At 35.4% G+C, this 22,502-nt stretch overlaps 1 protein-coding gene across 1 annotated transcript in view; it reads right to left on the reverse strand.

The window, feature by feature from the left end:
• Positions 1-263: 263 nt before the first annotated feature.
• Positions 264-22,502, reverse strand: part of LOC144965112 (116 kDa U5 small nuclear ribonucleoprotein component-like) — a 39,858-nt gene continuing 17,619 nt past the window's right edge. Inside the window, exons 7-28 of the mRNA XM_078900052.1 lie at positions 22,383-22,448; positions 21,483-21,518; positions 19,906-19,996; positions 19,349-19,431; positions 17,378-17,544; positions 17,044-17,171; positions 16,005-16,068; positions 15,600-15,690; positions 15,077-15,212; positions 14,648-14,775; positions 13,738-13,931; positions 11,480-11,591; positions 9,795-9,935; positions 9,355-9,448; positions 8,889-8,979; positions 8,029-8,242; positions 6,744-6,831; positions 5,838-5,956; positions 4,395-4,489; positions 2,875-3,028; positions 1,831-1,938; positions 264-1,226 (exon numbers count right to left, since the gene is read on the reverse strand). Of these exons, the coding sequence (XP_078756178.1) occupies positions 1,131-1,226; positions 1,831-1,938; positions 2,875-3,028; positions 4,395-4,489; positions 5,838-5,956; positions 6,744-6,831; positions 8,029-8,242; positions 8,889-8,979; positions 9,355-9,448; positions 9,795-9,935; positions 11,480-11,591; positions 13,738-13,931; positions 14,648-14,775; positions 15,077-15,212; positions 15,600-15,690; positions 16,005-16,068; positions 17,044-17,171; positions 17,378-17,544; positions 19,349-19,431; positions 19,906-19,996; positions 21,483-21,518; positions 22,383-22,448 (2,496 nt within the window). The 3' untranslated portion in view covers positions 264-1,130. The remainder of the gene's footprint in view (positions 1,227-1,830; positions 1,939-2,874; positions 3,029-4,394; positions 4,490-5,837; positions 5,957-6,743; positions 6,832-8,028; positions 8,243-8,888; positions 8,980-9,354; positions 9,449-9,794; positions 9,936-11,479; positions 11,592-13,737; positions 13,932-14,647; positions 14,776-15,076; positions 15,213-15,599; positions 15,691-16,004; positions 16,069-17,043; positions 17,172-17,377; positions 17,545-19,348; positions 19,432-19,905; positions 19,997-21,482; positions 21,519-22,382; positions 22,449-22,502) is intronic.

A 22,502-nucleotide genomic window follows, 5' to 3' on the forward strand; every position in this document is an offset into this window, starting at 1 on the left:
TTATGAAACCTAAATTTGTCCACAGCTTTTATAACGGAGGAGGGGGAGGAGGGCAGTTATGATTTCTATAACCTAAAAAAAAAAACCCCCAAAAAAACTCACTAGGAGCGTCTTTCCGAAAGAAAGATCATGTTTTAGGACCAATGCAAAATCAAGCGTTGCAGGACAGCAAGGAGAGTAATATGAAAAGGGACTGAGATATCAGAGAAGAACAGGAGGAAAAGCACTTTTTGACCCACAAACCAACAAGTAATGACTGGATATTATATATTTCAATGATTTTATTCCATGGAGGAAAACAAATTGCATTAACAAGGCAACGTTTTAAAACATGGTATATAGACTACAGAGCGTAAAATTAAAAAATGGTCTTTGACTGCCAATGTGTCAAGAGAACCACTCGTACCCGTGCCATTCTCACAATAAAGGGATGCAACTTTTGTTCTCACTTTTAACCTCTCACATGTCTTGGAAAACCTAGCAGCAATAAAAAAAAACAACTATTTCTTATTATCCTTAACTCTGTCCGGTAAAACTACTTCATCTGTAATCCTATGCAGGCCTGTAAATCATCTTTTCCAAAATTGTCTGAAAATTTATTTTAACCACTGGTGACCTTGTTTTTAATTGAAGGTCGCTTCTGCGATCTACAAATGTTTCGGGCATGTTGCAGAATCGTTTGAAACTTACGATTGTTTGTTTGAACATTGTTAGTTCTTGTATTTCTCCTTTGTCTTTATGAGAAAGCGCTGCTATGGATAACCCACGCTTACAGGAGGAATACAAATGCTGTTGTCACATGTTGGTTTGTATGTGATACTGGTCTAAAATACTATGGAGATTAGTTCTCATGGGAATGTTCTAATTCATCACCCTTAAAACATTTACCATAATCGCACAAAGACACAAGACATATAAAAAAGTACATTCACATTTATGTACAAGTAGTTGATAGTTGGTAACTGTCATCGTGGTGATGATGATGATGATGATGATGATGATGATGAAATTGATGATGATTATGATGATGAAATTGATGATAACTTGGTGGTGGTGGTGGTGACATCACTTAGTCCTGGTGATGTTCACGATGTTGGAGATGATGATGACAATGATGATGATAACGATGTCTACATAGGGTAGTTAAGCATGACATCCTGTTTGGCTAACTCCAACAACATAGGATCATCAAAGAATTTGTTGATGCTGACATCTTCACTCAGACCCTGTAGGGTGGACCAAAGAAGAAAAAAATTATTTTTTATTAATGATTGTATGCCATAGATTTTATCTATTTTGTTTAAGTGTAATATCAATTTATTTTTTTTTAACTAGAGCATTTATAGAGCAATAACCACTAAAAATGCTCCTAGCGCTTTACAAGGGGTCCCCAGCCAACAGCAACGCAACATGGAAGACAAGACAAGATGCTAATAAGATAAAATTATACTTCTTTTTTAACGGAGACAACACTGTTTACAGCCAGGTACTCATTCAGGTGGTTCTATACCCACATGAGTAAAGTGAGAGAATGTGAGAAAAGAGCCTTTTCCAAGAACTCGACTTTCCACCACACAAAGCAGGACTCAAACCCTGGACCTATCAGTCAGTAGGCGAGTGTCATACCACAAGACCATAAAACCGCAGGATGTACCTTAAAGACTAAATGAAATGTGTGCGTTTCTCTTATAGGATAATTTTTTTCACCACATGATCTAATTATTTATCAGGTACAGAAAAGAAATCGCATTTTTAAAAAATTTTCACTTCTTTTTATGCTTCATTTTTATCCCGTCTCCTTAAGAATAAAGAAAGATTGTGTTAGCTCACCTTCCTCCTACGAGTTTTTATCATGAATTCTCTGGCCAAGTAATTGGCTGGTTGGGCCTCTAAAGGTCGTATGTGTAATGACTTGTCTAAGGGATCCCCGGGTACAATCTGTCACAAAAAATTCAAAGACAAAATGGAGGTTTTGTGACTTCATGATAAATATTGTCGAAGAAGGAGGAGGAGGAGGATAAGGAGAAGAAGAAGAAGAAGAAGAAGAAGAAGAAGAAGAAGAAGAAGAAGAAGAAGAAGAAGAAGAAGAAGAAGAAGAAGAAGAAGAAGAAGAAGAAGAAGAAGAAGAAGAAGAAGAAAGAAGAAAGAAGAAGAAGAAGAAGAAGAAGAAGAAGAAGAAGAAGAAGAAGAAGAAGAAGAAGAAGAAGAAGAAGAAGAAGAAGAAGAAGAAGAAGAAGAAGAAAGAAGAAGAAGAAGAAGAAGAAGAAGAAGAAGAAGAAGAAGAGAGAGAGGAGAGAGGAGGAGGAGGAGGAGGAGGAGGAGGAGGAGGAGGAGGAGGAGGAGGAGGAGGAGGAGGAGGAGGAGGAGGAGGAGGAGGAGGAGGAGGAGGAGGAGGAGGAGGAGGAGGAGGAGGAGGAGGAGGAGGAGGAGGAGGAGGAGGAGGAGGAGGAGGAGGAGAGAGGAGAGAGAGAGAGAGAGAGAGAGAGAGAGGAGAGAGAGAGAGAGAGAGAGAGAGAGAGAGAGAGAGAGAGAGAGAGAGAGAGAGAGAGAGAGAGAGAGAGAGAAGAGAGGGAGAGGGTATGAAAATGGGAGGTGGGGGCGCATGATAGGACATGAAAGATGGCGAGAGAGACTTGAACGTGTTAATTTAATTTGCTATGATCCATCTCCAATCCATTTCCAATCTCCTCATTAAACTTTATATCCTAGCTTTCTTATTTTCAAAAGATTACCATGGACAAAGGATTGCAAATAAAATTTTTACTTTTGTAACAAATTATATACAGTGGAATCCTGATAAAGCCAACAACAATGGACTCGAAAAATAAGTTGACTTGAAGCAAGGTTATATTTATATTTAGGTAGGTGTCTCACCTGCCAATGATGGAAGACGGACAGACAGAAAGCTTGTCCTTGCGTGTGTGTCCTGAGATCAGTTTCAAATCCAAAAGAATCAATGGCAGGTAGGAAAGCCTTGATGGTATACAACGGCGATCCAGGTACTGGGGCATCCTGTGTAACATGACCTCTGATAGTGGCAAATATCAAGAAAAAATAGGATAAGGTTTAGAAGGAAGGATAAGAATAAATTTAAAGCATAACTATTCTCATGACTCATCAAAGTAAGATAGGTGAAAGTATCAGACATGGTAGCATGTGTTTAAAGAGATGGAAAAATATATTAGGATACTAATTACAATTTATATAAAGTAACCTATTTTTGTGAGCACCACTGATGGCTCAGAAGGTTTGTCTCAGCCTGACTTAATTTACACAATTGTGTAATCATTAAAATAAATAATAACTGGTAATTAAAAACCTTTTAATTTTGTGATTTATACACATCAAAGTATCATGTCTTGACAAGTTAAATCTACAGTGGACCCACACCTACAATCGGATATAAAGGCAATTGAAGCTGTCCAGCGCTGCACTGCAAGCGCCGCACTGCAAGATTTGTCTTCAATGACTACAGCCCCCATAGCAGCGTAACAGACATGATCACACAGCTTGGATGTACTCCCTTACAAGACAGATGGAGAAAGCAACAACTAACTCTCGTGTTCACTCAAAAACACTAAAACACCAATCTACAAACTCAAACATCTTCAAATATTCATTTGCATCAAAGATTGGAACGTTCTTCCTGAATCACTTGTGAACACAACATATTTATAAAACATTCAAACGAAGATTATCAAAATTCTTCAGCCTAAAAACCAACAATGGCTGTCACATTCAACAACTCTCTCCGCCCTCGAATCTAAATACTCAGAATTGAGTCGACTTCGAGTAACATTCAGATTCAGACAGTGGAAAAGGGTTGTCAGATTCATAAGTGTGAACTTAAGGACTTTATTGCTAGACTGATTCGTCTCCATCTGTTTGTTTGTTTGTTTGTTGCTTTAGGTCTCTTCCAACACAGTTGAGGTTATATGAGAGACCGCTGAAACAAAAAAACAAGCAATCTAACAAAAATAGTACAAATGTAAATCAAAATCATAACCTAAAGATATCATAAGCTAAATTATAAATAACCAAGAACAAACAGGCAGAAGATTTACAGAAAAAAAATATCCCTGTCAAAAATACAATCACAAACCAAAGAAGCAGGATAGGCTAGTAAAGAGAAGAAGAAACGACATCACTATCGGATCGTACACCCATGAGAACATCATAGGTATACGATTCAAGGGTGATGCTCCCATCCAACCACCCGCATCTCTCCATCTGTCTTAATTTCCGTAATAGTATAACAAAATAAATAAGTGCCTTAACAAAATAATCCTTTACTTTAGCTATTCTCCACCTACTAATAGGATTTAAAAATCACCATCATTATCATTCCCACCACCACACAATGCAAACCAGACCACCACTCTCATTTTCCTTACCTTCTCTTGGCCAAGACAGTGTAGACAGCAGACACACAATCAGCAGGAGCCATCACTTGTACGAACAGGTAGGGCTCCATCATACGAGGGGTGGCCTAGGATGTGAATGAAGGTATTTCAGTCATTTAGTAGGATTCTTATCACAGCCGTTGACTTTTGTTTTCAAAAGTGTATTGAGAACTACCAGATGACAGCAAAAATAATCTTATAATAATTACTAACACCATAACGCCCATCCCTTCTTCACCCTTAGTCTCATCCCATTATGTACTTTACTCACTACTTCATTATAAAGAAAGTTTCAGGCATTGACTCCTGGATTTGTAAAACAGTAAATAAGGGGTGTTTATTGGGGTCTCATGTAATTTATTAAATCCATGTAAAACGAGATATTTTGTCCAGCTGCAGAAATGGCTATATGTAGAGGTTGACACTTACATAATTCTATTTTTGCTACTATTGTTGTTTTGGGGTCTTTTTTTATTGTCTTTCTGAGTCTCTTTTGCAGTCATTTAAGGCTGTATTACATACCTGCTTCTCACTCATTCCGTTAAAGGTTAAAATACGATAGCTTCTCACTCATTCCCTTAAAAGTAAAAATATACCTTCTCCCTCCTTCCCTTAAAAGTAAAATACAATAGCTTCTCACTCGTATCCTTAAAAGTAAAAATATAATAGCTTCTAACTCATTCATTCCCTTAAACGTAAATATATAACAGCTTCTAATACATTCCTTTAATTATAATAAATATAATAAAACCTTAGAATTTATGTTCTTCCCTACATATCAAAAGCAAAAGTCAAGATACTGATAACTGGAGATAGCAAATAAATGGTAAAAGACAAAGAAATCAATTTCATTTCAAGTTTGAATTGATCTAACATTTGCCCTTAAATTTGAATTGGTTGCATAACAATGATCATTATAATGAAACTACACTACCCTTACTATAAACATTTTGCCTGGAACATCATTTTTGCCATCACAAAAAAAAAAAAAAACACAATACCACTATTCATAAATAATAGTTTATTACTGCCAAGGCTGATGAAGAGTTTATTTCATCCGCAATTATTCACTCAGTGTGAATTGTTCATTATTTGGGGGACTTTAAATTTTACCTTATTTTTAGCACGTTTACTGCAAAAGATCTCTGGCAGATACCTCAAATTCAAGTCAAAAACTATATCCTTATCTGCCAGCTTTGGGAAGGTCCAACATATAATTATTTGATTCCTCATCAAGAAATGTTATCCTTGTTGACATGCGTAATTCGCCCAATGGCACATTATATTTACTCCTACTTCACATTACCAAATTGTTTGCATCCCATCTTATCACCTTTCAACTTTTATGTCATTACATCACTACGTCATGGGATTGCTTTTTATCAGCAATTTTTTTTTCTTAACACTGGGGAAAAAAACATTTTTTGCTCTCACCATAAGAAAAGCTGAGTAAGCTACACGCCTTGCAGTAGGAATTATCTGACCTCCACCACGATGAATTGGTTCTTGTGCTATGGAAGCATCTAGAATCTTCAGCTTGACATTGCGGATGGCTATTTAGAGAGAAAACGAAAACTACTATAATTCCGGGAAATAATTTCGAGAAAATTACATGAAAAATGTTCTCTTCCATCAGAATTTAAGACACTCATAAGACACTTTAAAGTCAAATTTTAAAAAGCCTGCAAAAAATATTATGTGAGCTGAGAGCAGGCATCCAATACAATACATAAAACTAAAATAAAATGTCGTCAAATCAAGGGAAAACCAAATAATATTTCCAATAAAATATTTTCATGCACTGTCCATTTGCTATGGCCTTTTCAGCATAGTCCATGAGATATTTGTGACTTTACTGCTACTTTTAGTTGTGGGAGTTATTCCCTTTGAATAATTCTGAGGCTCATGCGAGTTTATTTCAATTGTAACAATTACAACTGGCTGCTATGGAATCACTATAGTAGTAGTCCTTCAGAGCCATCAGCCCCATGAAGCCAGAGTATATCCCGCTTTCTGTAGCATGAAACACACAATAGCAATTTCTTGCTACCCTTTGGATAGGATGCTAGTCTATCGCAAAGTACTTTTTGCCATATCTGACAGACCCAGCTACCCAATCACTGCTGGGGTCAGAAAAAAATCTCGATTGCACCCAGGATCGATCTTAGTCCCTTTGCTTGTGAAGCGAGTGCTCTACCAACTGAGCTATCAGGACCCCCATGGAATCACTATGCATAATAATATTGCATCTATCCAATTTTTACCACACTCAGTGTGCTTTGCTTCACAATACAACACTGACAACACAATAGGCAACAAGCTCAAAACATGAACACTTACGCTCGTCACAGAGAGGTCCTTCCCTGGTAGCCCACTGGAATCCTTGCACAATGCTATCCTTCACAGTTACCAACAAGTTTTTGTCCACCTACAAAAGTCATACAAGTTAATATAATAGTTTTTAAATCTCTAATTCAAGTCACTCACTGTCGAGTTAAAAGGGGCGCCTACCTAACAACTGTCTCATAGTGATCCCATTGCAATCGGAAATGGATCCCAAGATAATCTTGAGATTGCATTCCAAAATGTGGATTGATCATTTGAAAACCAAAACAAATTGTATGAGCCCCTGAAATCAGGAGAGTCCTGAAAATGATCACAGACGGGTACTCTTTGCTCAAAATAAAGGCAATGTCAAAGTCAAAAATTTTATAAATCTGATTAAAGAATCTTTATAGGGTAAAATCCTCGTCTAATCTGACAATGGACATTGTGAACAAACATTAAAATGTGGATACATGAGATTTATCATCCATCTACTGACCACACTGAGAAATGCTTGTTTTAAATAAAAGAATAGATTAAAATTTTAAAGATAAAAATAATGTGAAAAAATGAAAATTTCACATCATCATTCTAAATTATTTCAGTGCCATAAAAAAAGAAGATATAGATAAAATCACCAAAAAAAAAAAAAGCAAGACAAAAGGGACTGGTTCATATTGGGAACAGAAGATTTCACGAACAATCCATCAATGTGCCTATTTTGACAATACCTAAAAGGCACAAGGAGAGAACCCTTTTATGATGGAAACACTCAAAGTTTATGAAGTACAATACATTCAAAGCAAACAACTATAGTAGTACATATGAAAGAGATGATTAAGAAAAAAAAAATATCATCTCTCAAAAAAAAAAAGATGTTATATATTAGACTGTCTCCTTATCAGTTATGGAACCCGCCAAGACATAAAAAAAAAAGAGCAATATCAATCAAGAACAAAGACAGACCATGGAAAGGGAAAACAGATATGGGGACTAAATGACAGAGAGCGACTTCTTGGCCACCATGGTGCTTTGGGATTGTCATTAGGTCATCATGATCTTGATCTTAAAGATAGAGACAGCATTGGGAATGTCTGACTTTACTGTTGTGAATATCAAAGAACACAATATGGAGCAGGCAGTGTGTGTGTGTGTGTGTGTGTGTGTGTGTGTGTGTGTGTGTGTGTGTGTGTGTGTGTGTGTGTGTGTGTGTGTGTGTGTAAGTGTCTGTCAGAGAGAGAGAGAGAGAGAGAGAGAGAGAGAGAGAGAGAGAGACTGCTAGACAGACAGACAAACAAACCTCAGATGGTAGAGTGTCATCCACAAGGATATTTGGTCCTGTAGCATCTGGACCAAATGCCCAAATAGATCTGGCAGCCAGAAGATCCCAGTCGTATTTGGTTTGGAAAAACTCTCCAAGTTTCTTTCGGGGCCAGGATATCTGTACTATTTCATTCTCTATGTCCTCTGCCAGGCCTTTCTCCAGAGGTTCTGCTATCATTGTCAATTTGTTCCTGCATCACATCAAAATATACACCACAGATTTATGACCATCCTATAAAATTATCATTTTTTTTTAAAGGTAAGATACTTTACTACAGATTGACTGTCAGTTTCCAAGCAGGGAGAATTGACCTTGACCTTCCCAGTAAATAAAGGACTCCCCTTACAGGAAAAGAATTTTGTGTTGGATTTTAAAAAGTACACATGAGAATTATAATAAATAAGGTCATTATCAGAGAGGAAATTGATAAAAGACAATGTGAATAAAATGACAAGGGTTATTTTCGGAGGTATGATGACTGTAGGTCCCTAGTTTGAACCCCATTATCTCAGTTTTACCTTGAGCAAAACGAATTAACCCGCATTGCACATTTTGCATCGCTGCATAGCAGCTGTTGCTTATTTTTTCTTTCAAATTAGACCCTAAAGACAGATTTCCCCTTGGAATGAATAATGGCAATTATCCTTCCATTTTTTTACAATAATTTATTGTAACTGACACCAATGTAAAATTTTTGAAATCTTGAGTTTTTATAAGGCACAATATCCACTAAATGACTAAATGTTCTCAAAGCGCTTTAATATTTTGTATTTTAGTGTCATTATAAACAAAACAAGCGACCTTTACTCTTATCAAAGCTAAACATTTCTCCTTACTTTTTGTTTGGGGTTTCAGCAAAACATTTAAGAGATGATGTCTCAACCACTGTCTCACAGAAGGCCACCACTGGATCTGCCACCTTGATGTCTGCATATACATACCACAATAGAAAACCATATCAGGTCAAGGGATCAGTAACTCAATGGAACAATGATCAAAGACTTAAAAAGACAATTAAAAACAGACAATACTTTAACAGTATACAGTCAACTCCACTTAATTGGAACAGAGAGAGAGGGAGGGAGAGAAAGGAGAGCGGGAGAGAGTGTGTGTGAGTGTGAGTGAGAGAGAGAGAGGGGGGATGGAAGAAAGAAGAGTGTGGGGGAGGAGAGGGAGAGGGGGGGGGAGAGGAGAGAGAGAGAGAGAGAGAGGGGGGGGAGAGAAGAGAGAGAGAGAGAGAGAGAGAGAGAGAGAGAGAGAGAGAGAGAGAGAGAGAGAGAGAGGGGGGGGGAGGAGTTATACCTATTTCAGAATACATCTTGCGAAGATCGTGCATGATACAATCAAGGTAGAGCTCTCCTGTTCCTAAAACCACATGTTCTCCTGACTCTTCCACCTATAGAATTGTAATACGCATTAAGCACAGGCATTAACAAGATAGACTTATAATAAATACAATAAATAAAATCATAACCTTTCAAGCTCAAAGAGAATGATGAATAATTTCCTTTTTGGATGAATAAAATGCATTATTATTATATTTATATATCTAGACATAGTAAAAAAATTTAAATTTTATATTAGATGAGAAAAGTGCAGTCTTAAATATAATGCTGTAAAAGAAAAAGAAGATACCAATAAAATATCCAAATCTGACAAGAGTTATAAATCATAACTGATTGACTACACAATGCATATGTGAACAAAAAAAAAGAAAAAAATTCAGGCATAAGAGGAAATACCTTAGTCGTGAGGAGAGGATAACTCTTATTGACTTTACGCAGCCCATCAAGCATTTTCGGCAATTCAGAAGGATTGACAGGTTCCACTGCTATCTTGATGACAGAAGCTGTGTTGAATTTGAGGGGTCGGAAAATGTAGACCTAATGGAAACCACAGAAAAGTTTCCCAAATAACAAATTATTTTATAAAATGAAACATGTGTTAATATCTATGATATTCAAAATCTATCTATCATGATTATATTTTTAAAATGTTGAATACAAATTACAAATTACATTACGTTTTTATCTGTTAATTATATTGACAAATTCCTCTATACTACAAGGGTGAGTCAAAAAGTAATGGGACAAATCTCCTACTGAGTTCATTTCTTTTTCATGTGACGTCTTATTTGGCCCAATTGAACTTATGCATGTACTCTTTAAACCAAAAGCTAAAATTTTAATTTTGACAAAGTTATGGCAGTTCAAAATGCCTGCCCCCATGGATGTCTATCAGCGACAGAAAGCTGTCATTTAATTTCTTGTTTTCGAAGAATAAACCTCCAGTAAAATTTTTTAACGCATTGGAAAAGTCTATAAAGCTCAGGCATTTTGTAGAGGTAGTGTTTAAGGTGGGTTGAACCTGAGTCGAAGGGACAATCATTGGAATGGCGACACCCCTCTTCCCCAATGACCAACAATTTCAAAGCTGAGAATGTTTTGGGACATTAGAGATGTAATCCTCGTTGATTTCCTACCATAGGGGGCCACTCTCAACTCTGAACAGTACAAATAGACCTTGAAGCAACTGGAAGCAAGAATTCATTGAGTTAGAGCTTTGGAGATGAACAAGTATTGTTTCTTCATGAAAATGCCCTTCCACACACAAGTGCCAGGAAAAGGGAGGTAATCCCATCATTTTGATGGACAACGCTGTCTCACCCTCCTTATTAATTCACCAGACTTGACACTTTTGGACTTCCATCTTTTTGGTCCACTGAAGGAGGCAATGAGAGGACATCTCTTCAAAAATGATGAAAAATAGGCTCAAAATTCACTCACCTCAGTTTTACGAATATAGGATACATGACCTTACAAAAATGTGGACTGTGGCTATTGAGAGAGGCAGAGACTAAGTTTAGAAGTAGAATTCTACTTGGCTAATGCAAAGCTTTAATTTGAGGTATAATGCATGGTATTTATTCAATTTGTTTTAAAGTAATCAGCAGAGTCCCATTACTTTTTGACTCACCCTCATATATAATAGTTTGACTCTAAGGCTAAGTATATAAACAGAACCAGTCTCTGGTAGTGCATCATATCAACAATTTGTATTAACTTGCACACATTTTATCTGGCAGGTAGAGCACCCGCTTCACACTCAAAGGGACCAAGATCAATCCCAGATGAAGTCAAGATTTTTTTCTGACCCCCCTGTCCACCCAGCAGTGATAGGGTAGCTGGGTCTATTAGATCTGGTGGAAAGTACTTTATGATAGACTAGCATCCTATCCAAAAGGTACCGAGCAATGCTACTGTCAGTTTCACAGTATAGAAACCAGGATAAACTCCGGCTCCATGGGTCGAATGGCTCTGAAGGACTACTTTTCTTTTATGATGGGCACTAATAAGTATCCATTTCTGGGGCAATTGTGTGGTATAAAAAGTGAAAGATTGACACAGGAAAACAAAACATTGCCTACTTCTTCATGTCCGGACACATCTACAATAGTTGATGTCTTAACCACTGGCTGGTCCACACCTTCTATCAAAATCCAGTTGCCACTGGACACGCGATTCACCTCAACCTTGTATCTGGGATGACACAAATACAATTATAACATAACCATTTAGCACTATAACTGTTACAAGGAATTGAAAATTGTGACAAACCACCAAAAAACTCTTTATTGAGGAGAATAAGAGTAGTTTCTCAAATTGTAAACAATTGAAATTTTGCATTTCTGATGACTTTGCTTTCAACAGTGCAGATGGCAACGAAAAGTGAACAAAAAAAAAGGGGGAGTGAGGGGGGGAATATTGAACAATTGCCATTAAGTCCCATTTTTACTGCATCAATCCCTACTATTAGATCAATTGAGATGACAAAATCTCATTGATACTAGCTAACTTCTGGAGTGTGGGAAACAACACCTATTTGGTCCGCCACACATCAAGTCTCTCACTGCCAGTGCAATTGATTGGAGGAAATGTAAGTTTTTAAAAGGAGAAATTCCTCCTCTGACTCCAAAAACACGGATTTCCTTGGACCTGTGGAAAACCATCAGCACAATCGAATCACAATGTTGGTGGACCACTACAAAGAGTGACAGACAACCACATACTGGAGAGAAATAATCGTGTTAACTAAAGAGGTGCAATAATTTTAAAGACAATTCATTGATTACAAACTATATCAATTATTGAATATTTTATGGTAAAATTGATATTCAAAACAAAAGTCTGGATAATTATTTTTATGGACATCTTTACTGCCTGACCGCGAAAGGTCAGCATAACTTACATCTTTACTGCCTGATCGCGAAAGATCAGACTCAATGTCATCATTACATATTGGCCGCAAAAGGCCAATATTGACATTAGCATCTTCCTCCTCCATTTCATTAAAACGGTCAAAGGCCTCCTTCATTTGGCTCACCACTGGCACCAATCCCATCAACACACTGAGTTGTTGTTTTATTTCATTAAAGTCCAGTTCACTGCTACCAACGCTACTACTACCAGCACCGTAACTGCTCCCCTCCGTTTTCTTTCCTTTACCTTTCCCCTTCACACCTCTTACACTTCCTTTCCTTTCCTTCTCGCTCACCCCGTCTTTCACTTCACCACCTCCTTTCCCTTTCTTATCGTCCGCTCGGCTACTCTCGATTGTTTCTTTCTCCATCACTGACTCGGAACCAAAAATGGTGTTCATTGTTTGTAAACAAAGGGACCGCGATAAATAGGCGTTAAACTATTGTTTAAAATTGCACAAGTTTTACGAATATATACACTATCCAGATGAATGAATTCACAACATATAAATTGAACACAATTCCGTTTGAAAATATAGAATAATAATAATATAGAATTTAAATCAAATTGAAGTTGGTGGGCTCAAGTGATCAACGCTAAAGCAACGCTAAAAAAGTGATCACGTGACGCAGCGCTTCCTCCAAGTGGCTCCTATCAGCATTAAAGTAGACGGAATAATTATTTTTATGGACTATATGATCAACAAATCAAATCAAATTAAAAACTCATATGGGCAACAACAATAGATGAATTCCTGATGAAATCAATTAAATACAAAAAAAATAAAGACAAAAGAAAAAAAGAGCAGTCAAGATGACATCATAATATTGTCACCTTTATTATTTCTTTGCAATAACAGTTTGTTTATAAAGCAATATATCTTCTATTAAATAATAGAACAATATTAACAATTTAATTTTCTTTAAAAGAATGATGATAATGATGATGATGATGATGATGATGATGATGATGACGATGAGGATTATAAGGAGGGGGAGGAGGGACAAAAGTTGGAAAAGGGGGATATGGAGCGGCGAGGAGAAGGAAAGAGGGGGGAGAGAGGGGTTTACAAAACTTGGGGCCCTCATGTCATATCAGAACCAGTAAAAAAAAAAATTTAAACAAAAAAAAAATTTAAAGACGGTAAATTAAATGAAATACAGATCTGTACATAAAACTGCACAAGATAAAGGGGAACTATTTCAAACTGGAAACAGAAGAAGACTTCAAGAGTACAGGTTGAGACCGTCTAGAGGTCCCTACCAGACACAAAAAGCCACCAAGAGATGATACTTGGTAGACTTGGACCAATGCCCAGATGGTCAACATCTCCTCACCATAGAAGGTAAAAGTGCTACATGGAAGAAGAAGAGAAGGGAAGTAGGATAAAGAGAAGAAAGGAAGAGGAGGGAGAAAAGATTCTTACCTAGCCTCAGCAATCCACAATCTGCCAACTTGACCCAGACGTGAATCTTCCTCATCTTGCAAGGTGTAATTCTCACCTAAGATACGAACCTCCTGATTGGCATAAAGTGTGCCACTCATGACCCGACCAAACACATGGAAACTGGTTCCATCTTCTGTGGGGTAAAGCTTGGTGGTGTGGATCATAAGGGGACCCTAGAGGTAGACATGGAAATAATTATATTGCCAATGAACTAAAGCTGGATTTTAATACAGAAAAATGTATATTAGGTTATCCTGCATTATAAAATGGTTTTGATCAAGTTACTTGATTCCTTTTCAAAAAGGTTTTGATAAGGTTACTTTATTCCTTTTTAAAATGGTTTTGACAAAGTTACTTGATTCCTTTTTTAAGATTATAATGATTATCTTGATACACTGACATTATGTGCAGAAACAAACTTGGCTTGGATTCTTTTTTTTTAATGAAAGAAAGCGAACTTGTGAGTTAACCTATTTGTTCTTAAAGCCGTGACAATGCACAATTTTTTTTCTCTAGATTATGCAAACTTGCCAATCAACCATTTATAAGACTTTATCTCATTTGTGAATCGAGGTTTATTTTCTTCATGGAAAAATTTCAATTAAATAATAAAGGATTTTAAAGAATAAATTTTCAAAATTTCATTGTTTCATTTCAAGAAGCATGATAGAAAGCTAATTTACTTACATATTTTTGTCTCAGGATCAAGGACAAAAGAGCTTGAATATACTTTCAAGCAAGGGAACAGTTATGCTTTTCATAATTGATCATTGTTTATATACAAAGCAATAAATAAAGACCAAATAAATTTTAGCATATTCTGCCTATTAAAGGACTGGTTTCACAATCATTGACAAGTCTAACTTATGTATCAACCACGCCCACCCACCTCTGCCTGACATTGCAACATTTCCTCTGCCAGATCGGAGTCCAGGGGTCCTGTGTAGATGTGTTCAATTTTACGTCTGGCATTTTCTTCTGGAGAGGCCATGTGTTCTACACACATATCCACAAAGCCTGATTTTGAAAATAAAATAAATTGTATGAAAAAATTAGAGCTAGTTGCAAGCACTTGTCAAATTCATAGCAAATCTGTTGTTATGATAGATAACTGGGAGGCAATCTGTGACATGGATTGAAAACTATTATCCAGCATTTAGTATCTCCATGACTTTCTGAAAACTCACAAAAATAGTTGCAAGTCTAATATCAGATCTCTTCTTTCAAACATTATTTCCATCTCAATATAACATTTTAAGGTAAATAGTCTTTCCTGGTGTCAAATTAAGACATCAGACATAATATAACAAGATGATACCTGTAAAGTCCCCAAAGAACCGCCTGCACACCAGCCTCAAGAGCGGCCGAATGTTTAGTCTCTGTTCCTCCTTGGATAGATGGATGCCTAACTCATCACAAACACGGGGTAGACATTCATCAACATCTCCCACAATCTATGTCAAATGGAGGAGAAAAAAATCAATCTAACATTATACTATAAAAGACATGAATAACAAAAAGGGTTTCCTATACTGTAGTATATTTATAAAAAAATATCTTGCAAACCAGCAACAAACATAAATAATCATCAGAATATGGTATGTACATTTTGTTCCAGACAAATCCATTGATTAAAAACAGTTTGCAAAATCACTATCCTTGAGTCCGAGGCAGAATTGAAAAACAAAAACCCAACACTTCACACAGAATAGCAACCTAGCGTAATAAGGACCATCAAGTATTTCTTGCAGTGCATGTCATATATGTCTGTGTGCAATTCTGTTCCATCTAAATCCTATATCCTAACCTATCCTAATAAGTTTCATAAGAAGGCTATTTACCTGTGAAAAAATTTTGTAGAGAGGTTCCAATATAAACTCTACAAAACTCCTCTGAGATGTGGTAATTGGTGGCTTTTTGGAGAACTTTCTCCTATATGAGATGAGAAATCATCGATTTAAAACCAAAAATAAACATTTATTGTTGTATTTATGGAAAACATATAAAAATGAGATTTTATTCCATTGTTTGAATCTGTTTTCTATCAGATCGAAAATGAACAACTATCAAATCTCGAGTCACAGAATATTGGGACCCTGGAGCATGCTTTAAGATGAAACTAAAAATTGAAAATGAATTGGAATCCCAATTGCTCGTTAAATATGAGGTTCTGAGTATAACAAGGCCCATGGTCTTAAAAGAATTCTAAGATTATATTTCATTTTCTAAGAGAGATGAATACTCACGTTTTGCTATTAAAGTAGATGTCTCCCCACAGTCTCTTAGCAAATTCTTTTTCATTTATTCCTCCTGAAACACAGACAAACCCGACTGATTAATAAGATAATTCTTTTTGCCATTGTTCCAACTTTTTTTTAAATGACAGAGGAACATAACTAGACTCATTTGTATAAAATGTATACACATAATCTTTGTGCATTTTGATGAAAACAAATAAAAAGAATTTGGATGAAAGCTGACTCTTCTGATCCAAGTATTTTAACAACAAACTTGAGCTGCATTGTACATAAAATTTCCGCAGTCGCAATTTATCATTCACCTTTTTTTCAAGTCAATCTCTATTTTTAACTTAGAAGACAAAAAAGTTTGTTTTTGTTTTTAGTTAATTATAGCATTTAATAATAATAATAATAATAATAATAATAATAATAATAATAATAATAATAATAATAATAATAATAATAATAATAATAATAATATGTATAATACTAATAATGCTGAAAACATATAGCATTATAACTTTGAGACACCAGACTCTAAGCGCTTATGAGAATTTGTGAGAATCAGCTCATTTCAGCGCCAATAAAAAGAAAAATGGCAGAGAAGTTTAGATCTTGATATTAAGTACCTAAGTTCAACAGATGTTAAAATCAGACCTACACTGAAATGGCCAGGGAACCTCTACCAAAATGGATAAACTCTAATGTTTAAAAAATGAATGTCATATCAAAAACCTAATGGCATATGATAGAATGAAGAGATATTTTATAAGGATAAAGGATATTATCTTTCACGAAAATACAAAATCCATCTGATCATTTCACTTTCCAGAAAAAAGACTCCAGACAAAGCCAAGGTGAAATCAAATGGTCTCATTTCAGAGAATGGACACAAAGCCATGAAAAAGAAGAGGGATGGAAGAGACAGCAATGTTGGGACCACTGCTGAAACCACTGGTCCAGGCAAGCTAATGATGTCCTCTAAAGGGAAATACCACTAACTGAAAAAAAAAAATTTTAAACAAAAATAAAACAAACTACCTACCATAAGTGTCAGCATATATTTTGGCAAATGATTTGAGTGTGAAACAAAATCTGTAGTAGGAACTAGCAAAACAAACATTTCCTAGAGCCGGTGAGACCATTTGGTTTGGGTCATCCTCTGCATACAGACTGGATGGATGGATGGACAGATGATATAAAATCATGGCTTATTATATGGATAAAAATAATAGTTGATGGTGATGATAATGATGATTGATGATGATGATGATGATGATGATGATGATGATGATGATGATGATGACGATGATGATGATGATTGTGATAATGATGATGAAGATATCTCCTTAACTTCAATATCTCTTCAAGTTCCTGACCTTATCAGAGCATTGACCTCATCAATAATCTGTCTCAATTTGAAGTAAGCATCTGCTGGAGGCAGTTTTAGCTCTAGAATGAGTCGATCAATCTTGTTGATGCAAACTGTGACAGCCAGACCTTCCTGCATTGCGTGCTTGATTAGACGTTCTGAATTCAACATTACCTGTACAGATTTGGATCACAAGTTAGCCAATAAATTCTTGCACAATCAGGTTGGGAACCAAATTTGATAAATTGTTGTTAACATTTTCCTATATCTGACTGATAGAATTAAAATCAAAGAGATTCTTATTCCAAAATGAAAAATAAAAATGATTATCTGATTTACAGATATCTATCTCATTTTCTCACTTCATTGTTTTTTAGACAAATGTTCATAAACAACATGTGTAAACAAAATCCAATATAGCCTCACTTATACTTAAACATCCATTTTAAACCATACACCATTTTATATATTTACCGTGTTTGTTATGCAATAAACTAATTATGGCTCTGGATTGAGAGAAAATATTTTTTGTTAATAAAGACCATAATATATTATAAATAGAACTGAAGGCACAAAACATAAGAAAAGGAAAACCAATTATCATCAACAAATGATTCATACCCCAGATACTATAACCCTTGGCCTGGAGGGAAAAAGAACTTAGTCATCCACTATCAAACAAGGTAGCTCCAAATTTTTGTGCCTGTGATAAATCCACTGCCATTTCTGTTACTTTAAGAAGTAATCAATACAACATCCCTTGGATGATTGTTAATAAGCCAAGACTATGTTGTTCTGTTTTGGTTTTTTAAAGGGTTTTACGGCGCTTGCAGCACATTTAGGTCATTTCAGCGTCAGTAAAAGAGAAGAAAATTGGATAGTGAAAAGATTCTATATGTACAATTAAAAGGAGGAAAAAGTAAGACAAAGGGGAGTGGTTCAAATAGGGAACAGATGCAGATTCCAAGAGCACACTATCAATGTACTTAGTTTGAGATCACCCTAAATATCTTACCCATATATGAATGTCCACTTGGTCACCAAGGTTTCTCAATAGGCAAGTAATAATATGAATAATAATAATAATAATAATAATAATAATAATAATAATAATAATAATAATAATAATAATAATAATAATAATAATAATAATAATAATAATAATAATAATAATTATAATAATTATAATAATAATAATAATAATAATAATAATAATAATAATAATAATAATAATAATAATAATAATAATAATAATAATAATAATAATAATAATAATAATAATAATGATAAAGAAAACTGAAGTGACTCCAGACACTGAAAATGGGTACAATTTTGGGGGAAATGCGTACAATCGTACAATTGCTGAAAATGCGTACAATTCCACATTTTTTGCGGTAGGTTGGCAGCTCTGCAAGATCCCACAAAGAGGAACAAACTCAAGTGTTTCCGTTATACATTCAAAATAACAAATATAACAATACATTGCATTTACAAGGAAAAATATCATCTCCCAAAACAATATCAATAACCATACATTTGACTGTTTCCCTCCCAGACAAGCACTACAACCAGGGCCAGGGCAAAACCAGGTAATCTCATTCCAAGACAAAGACAGAAAGCAAATTGGAAAACAGAATATAAGGGGATAGAAGACACAGTAAGTGCCTCCCTGCCCACTATGGGAGGCCAGGAACTTCACCCAGAAAGCCAAGATTAGTTTCTGAATAAACTATTGGAGTCACCTATGTGTATATTTTTCAAAGAATGAAGACAACGCAAGAGAAGATTTATAAGAAACTTTTAGAATTTGGGATTTTTTACTTCCAGTCGATTTTAAAAGATTCTAGAGGGCTATCTCAGCTGCACTAAATATTGTTCTGAAACAAAAACATAGAAAACTAATACAATAATCCATCATATATTTCAGGTATGTGAAAGAAACTTTTTCTTAATGAAATCTGTCAAATGCAATACTTACCCCCTCTGCTGCATCAATAAAAATGACCGCTCCGTCACTCAGTCTAAAGCTTGCTGTAACCTCATCTGAGAAATTGACGTGACCTGATGCCATGGATGAAATATTTTTTTAAATTCATGATTGGGTAGACAACAATGCACTGTGAATTACAATTTCAACCAAGAAAGTAAAAGGCAAACTCATCAGTGTAAATGCCACAGCTGTAAAACTTATTGTTCTAATGAAAGAAGTAAAAATACTTCATCCCTTGCAAATTTTAACGTCTACATCTGGTAAAGTAAAATAAATATAGACTGGCTAAGTCAAAAATTATCTTATAGCACACCTTTTCTCACCCAGAAAAATAAAATTGTTAGTTACCTTTTGTGCATTGATAATGATTATATGCCGCTTTCAGCTTATGAGAATGTGCACATTATCAATGCATTAGAAATTTTGGATTTAACATGTTCCAAAAGATGATGATTACCAAATTGTGTGTCCTTTCAAGTGGAATAGATTTGTCTTATGCCATTGCAATGATAATGATGATGATGATGATGATGATGTTTACAAACCTGGTGTATCCATGATGTTCAACAAATAAGACTTGGCCTTGGTGTCAGGTAAGACTAGAGTGACAGGACTGGACTTGATGCTGACTCCCCTCTAGAAACATAAATAAATAAAAGATAAATAGAATTTTATGCCAATTTGCATTTATGGGATACAAGGCAGTAAAATAGCATATACAAAATAAATAATAATTCATATAAAACACACATTTCAAGTTTATTCTCAAGTCAATTTGTTAGATGATGGAGGTGTGAGTCATGGCAGTGAAAATGATACTGTAGTGTTTCTGAGGACATTGAAGTGGAGCCATAAGACCTCATTGGAACTTCACAGAAGTAGCCAGTGAGCTGGAATTTTTTGCTCGAGACCGGATTTAAAAAAAAAAAATGAAACCTCTGAATTTTGGCATACCTGCAAAGTAGCCAAAAATTGGCCTAGACAAACGTTGAAATTTATTGCTCAGCCAGGCAATCAAGGTTGGCTACCTTTGAGAACATGGCCAGTTCGGAAAGCAAATAAATAATTTCCTGAAAGCTATGTGAAAAAAAAGCTAAGTCTAAAAGAGCACAGCTTGGCCATAGTCACTAAAAGTTATCCATAGATAACATAAGTATGCTATGCAAAGCGCAGTGAAACATTCCTGATTATTGTTTAAAAGTCTCATAATTCATCCATGAATGTTTTTTTTTCTTTCTTTCTTTCTTTCCCTTTTCTCAAATTTGACAAATTGGCTGATTTCAGTCAATTCACTGAAGATTTACAAGTTTAACTTTACTTAGCATAGAGCAATTAATTAATGAAGGAATGAATAAGGTGAGGGTTGGAGGTAGACAGAATATAGTAATGACTATGAAAAATGTTTTTTTCTCTTTTTGAGGAAATTTTTTGTCTAAAATCAAAGCCCTATCTCCACTGAGTAAAAATGTTTTTGAATTTTGAAAATCCATTCATAAATAAACAAGTTATGCAGTTTCAAAGGTGTAATTTATTTGGATGACCCGCAAAGAGGAAAAAAACGACGCTTTTTCGGCAATTTTTTTCGACCTTTGGTTGTATCTTGCGTAATAAGTGGATTAAAAGATTGAAACTTGAAGAGCAAATTAGGATGGTGTTTTGTAAAATACGGGAAAAGTACTCGTCATATTCATATGAAATTTTACAACCAAAAAGAAGATATGTTCATGTATTACCTTGTCAGCGACAAAACCTCCACGCCCCGTAGTTTTAGAAATATTTTACTCCAAAGAGTAAAAATCTATTTTTAACGGTCTTCTGGTAATCGCACGAGTTTTGTCGCTTGACATAATCTAAAATGACCATTTTTCTAACTGTGTGCCAAGTTACAGTCATATTCATCGATAAACAGCGTCGTAATTAATTTTTTTAAATAGCATATACGAAACGGCTTCGTCCCATTTTTTGACGCGAATTCGGGCACTTCGTGAGCGAAAAAGAGGCCCAAAGATTTGTGCGGGATAGTCATTGCTACAGAATATGTACCTAACAGTGGGACAGTCACAGGAAACTTTTTGTCTCAAATAAAAGAGAAATCAAATAAACGAATAGTGTGGGGCCTTACTTCTTGCTCTGTGAAGAGTATATCTGTGTATCTCATCTGTGGTGGAAGGAAAGAAAAAAGATGCATCAGAGAGGAATGGCATTGTATGTAAAAAAAAAAAGATAATTATATAATTGAATACATTGATTTCAGTGGAACATTATCCTCTAACCATTATCAGTATAAGCATTGCGAGTGGATTATAAAGTTCTCATAAATGTCACCTATACAGGCCTAGAAGTGATTCAGGAAAATAATTTTCCCTGCTTGTCCAAATTGGACAAGAAAGTCTCAGTGAATTGTCCACATAGTATTGTAATCCATTGCCCATTGTCCAGAATCCAAAAATAGAAATGAGCACAGCATTATAATATACAAAAATGTAAATTGAAAAAAAAATCCTTTATACAGACTATTATAAACTATTTACATCACATTTACAGTGTTAACACTGCTTCATTTCAAGCAGCTTTTCATCAACTTGCTTCTCCAACTTTTCCTTCTCTGCCTCCTTTTCTCTCACTGTTTTTCTAAGACTGTTTGATTGTGTAATAAGAGATATTTTCCTTTGTTCTTCAGCCTGCTTGGCATACTCATCAGCACTGGCTGAAAGGGATTTAATGTCTGTTTCTAATGCTGTTTTTTTTAGATTCCAGTCCATCTATCTCCTCTACCAAATTCACTCTCTTCACTCCTCACGGCCCAAGGAAATTTTCACCGATTTTCCCAACTATTCCCGGTCGGGAATTTTCAAAATAAAACTCCTGGATTTTCCTGGTTTTCCCGGCCCACTTCGAGGCCTGCCTATAACCTTAACAATATTCTCTGATTACTTTGGGCTTTCAGACTCTTTTGTGTCCATGGTTTCTTTTAGGAAATCAAAAAGTACCACGAATCCATTCTATATTTGGAATTTCTTACATCCGAATCATAATCTCCAACAATCTCAGGATGAGTCTGTTCCATCAGGCAATCCACAAATGATGTCTGAAAAAAAAATTAAATCATAAAAACAAACAATAACAAAAAAATTTTTTTTTT

The sequence above is a fragment of the Berghia stephanieae genome, chromosome 2 (assembly GCF_034508935.2).
Source record: "Berghia stephanieae isolate SIO BIC M18660-M18661 chromosome 2, UCSD_Bste_1.3, whole genome shotgun sequence".
Classification (NCBI taxonomy): Eukaryota; Metazoa; Mollusca; class Gastropoda; order Nudibranchia; family Aeolidiidae; genus Berghia; species Berghia stephanieae.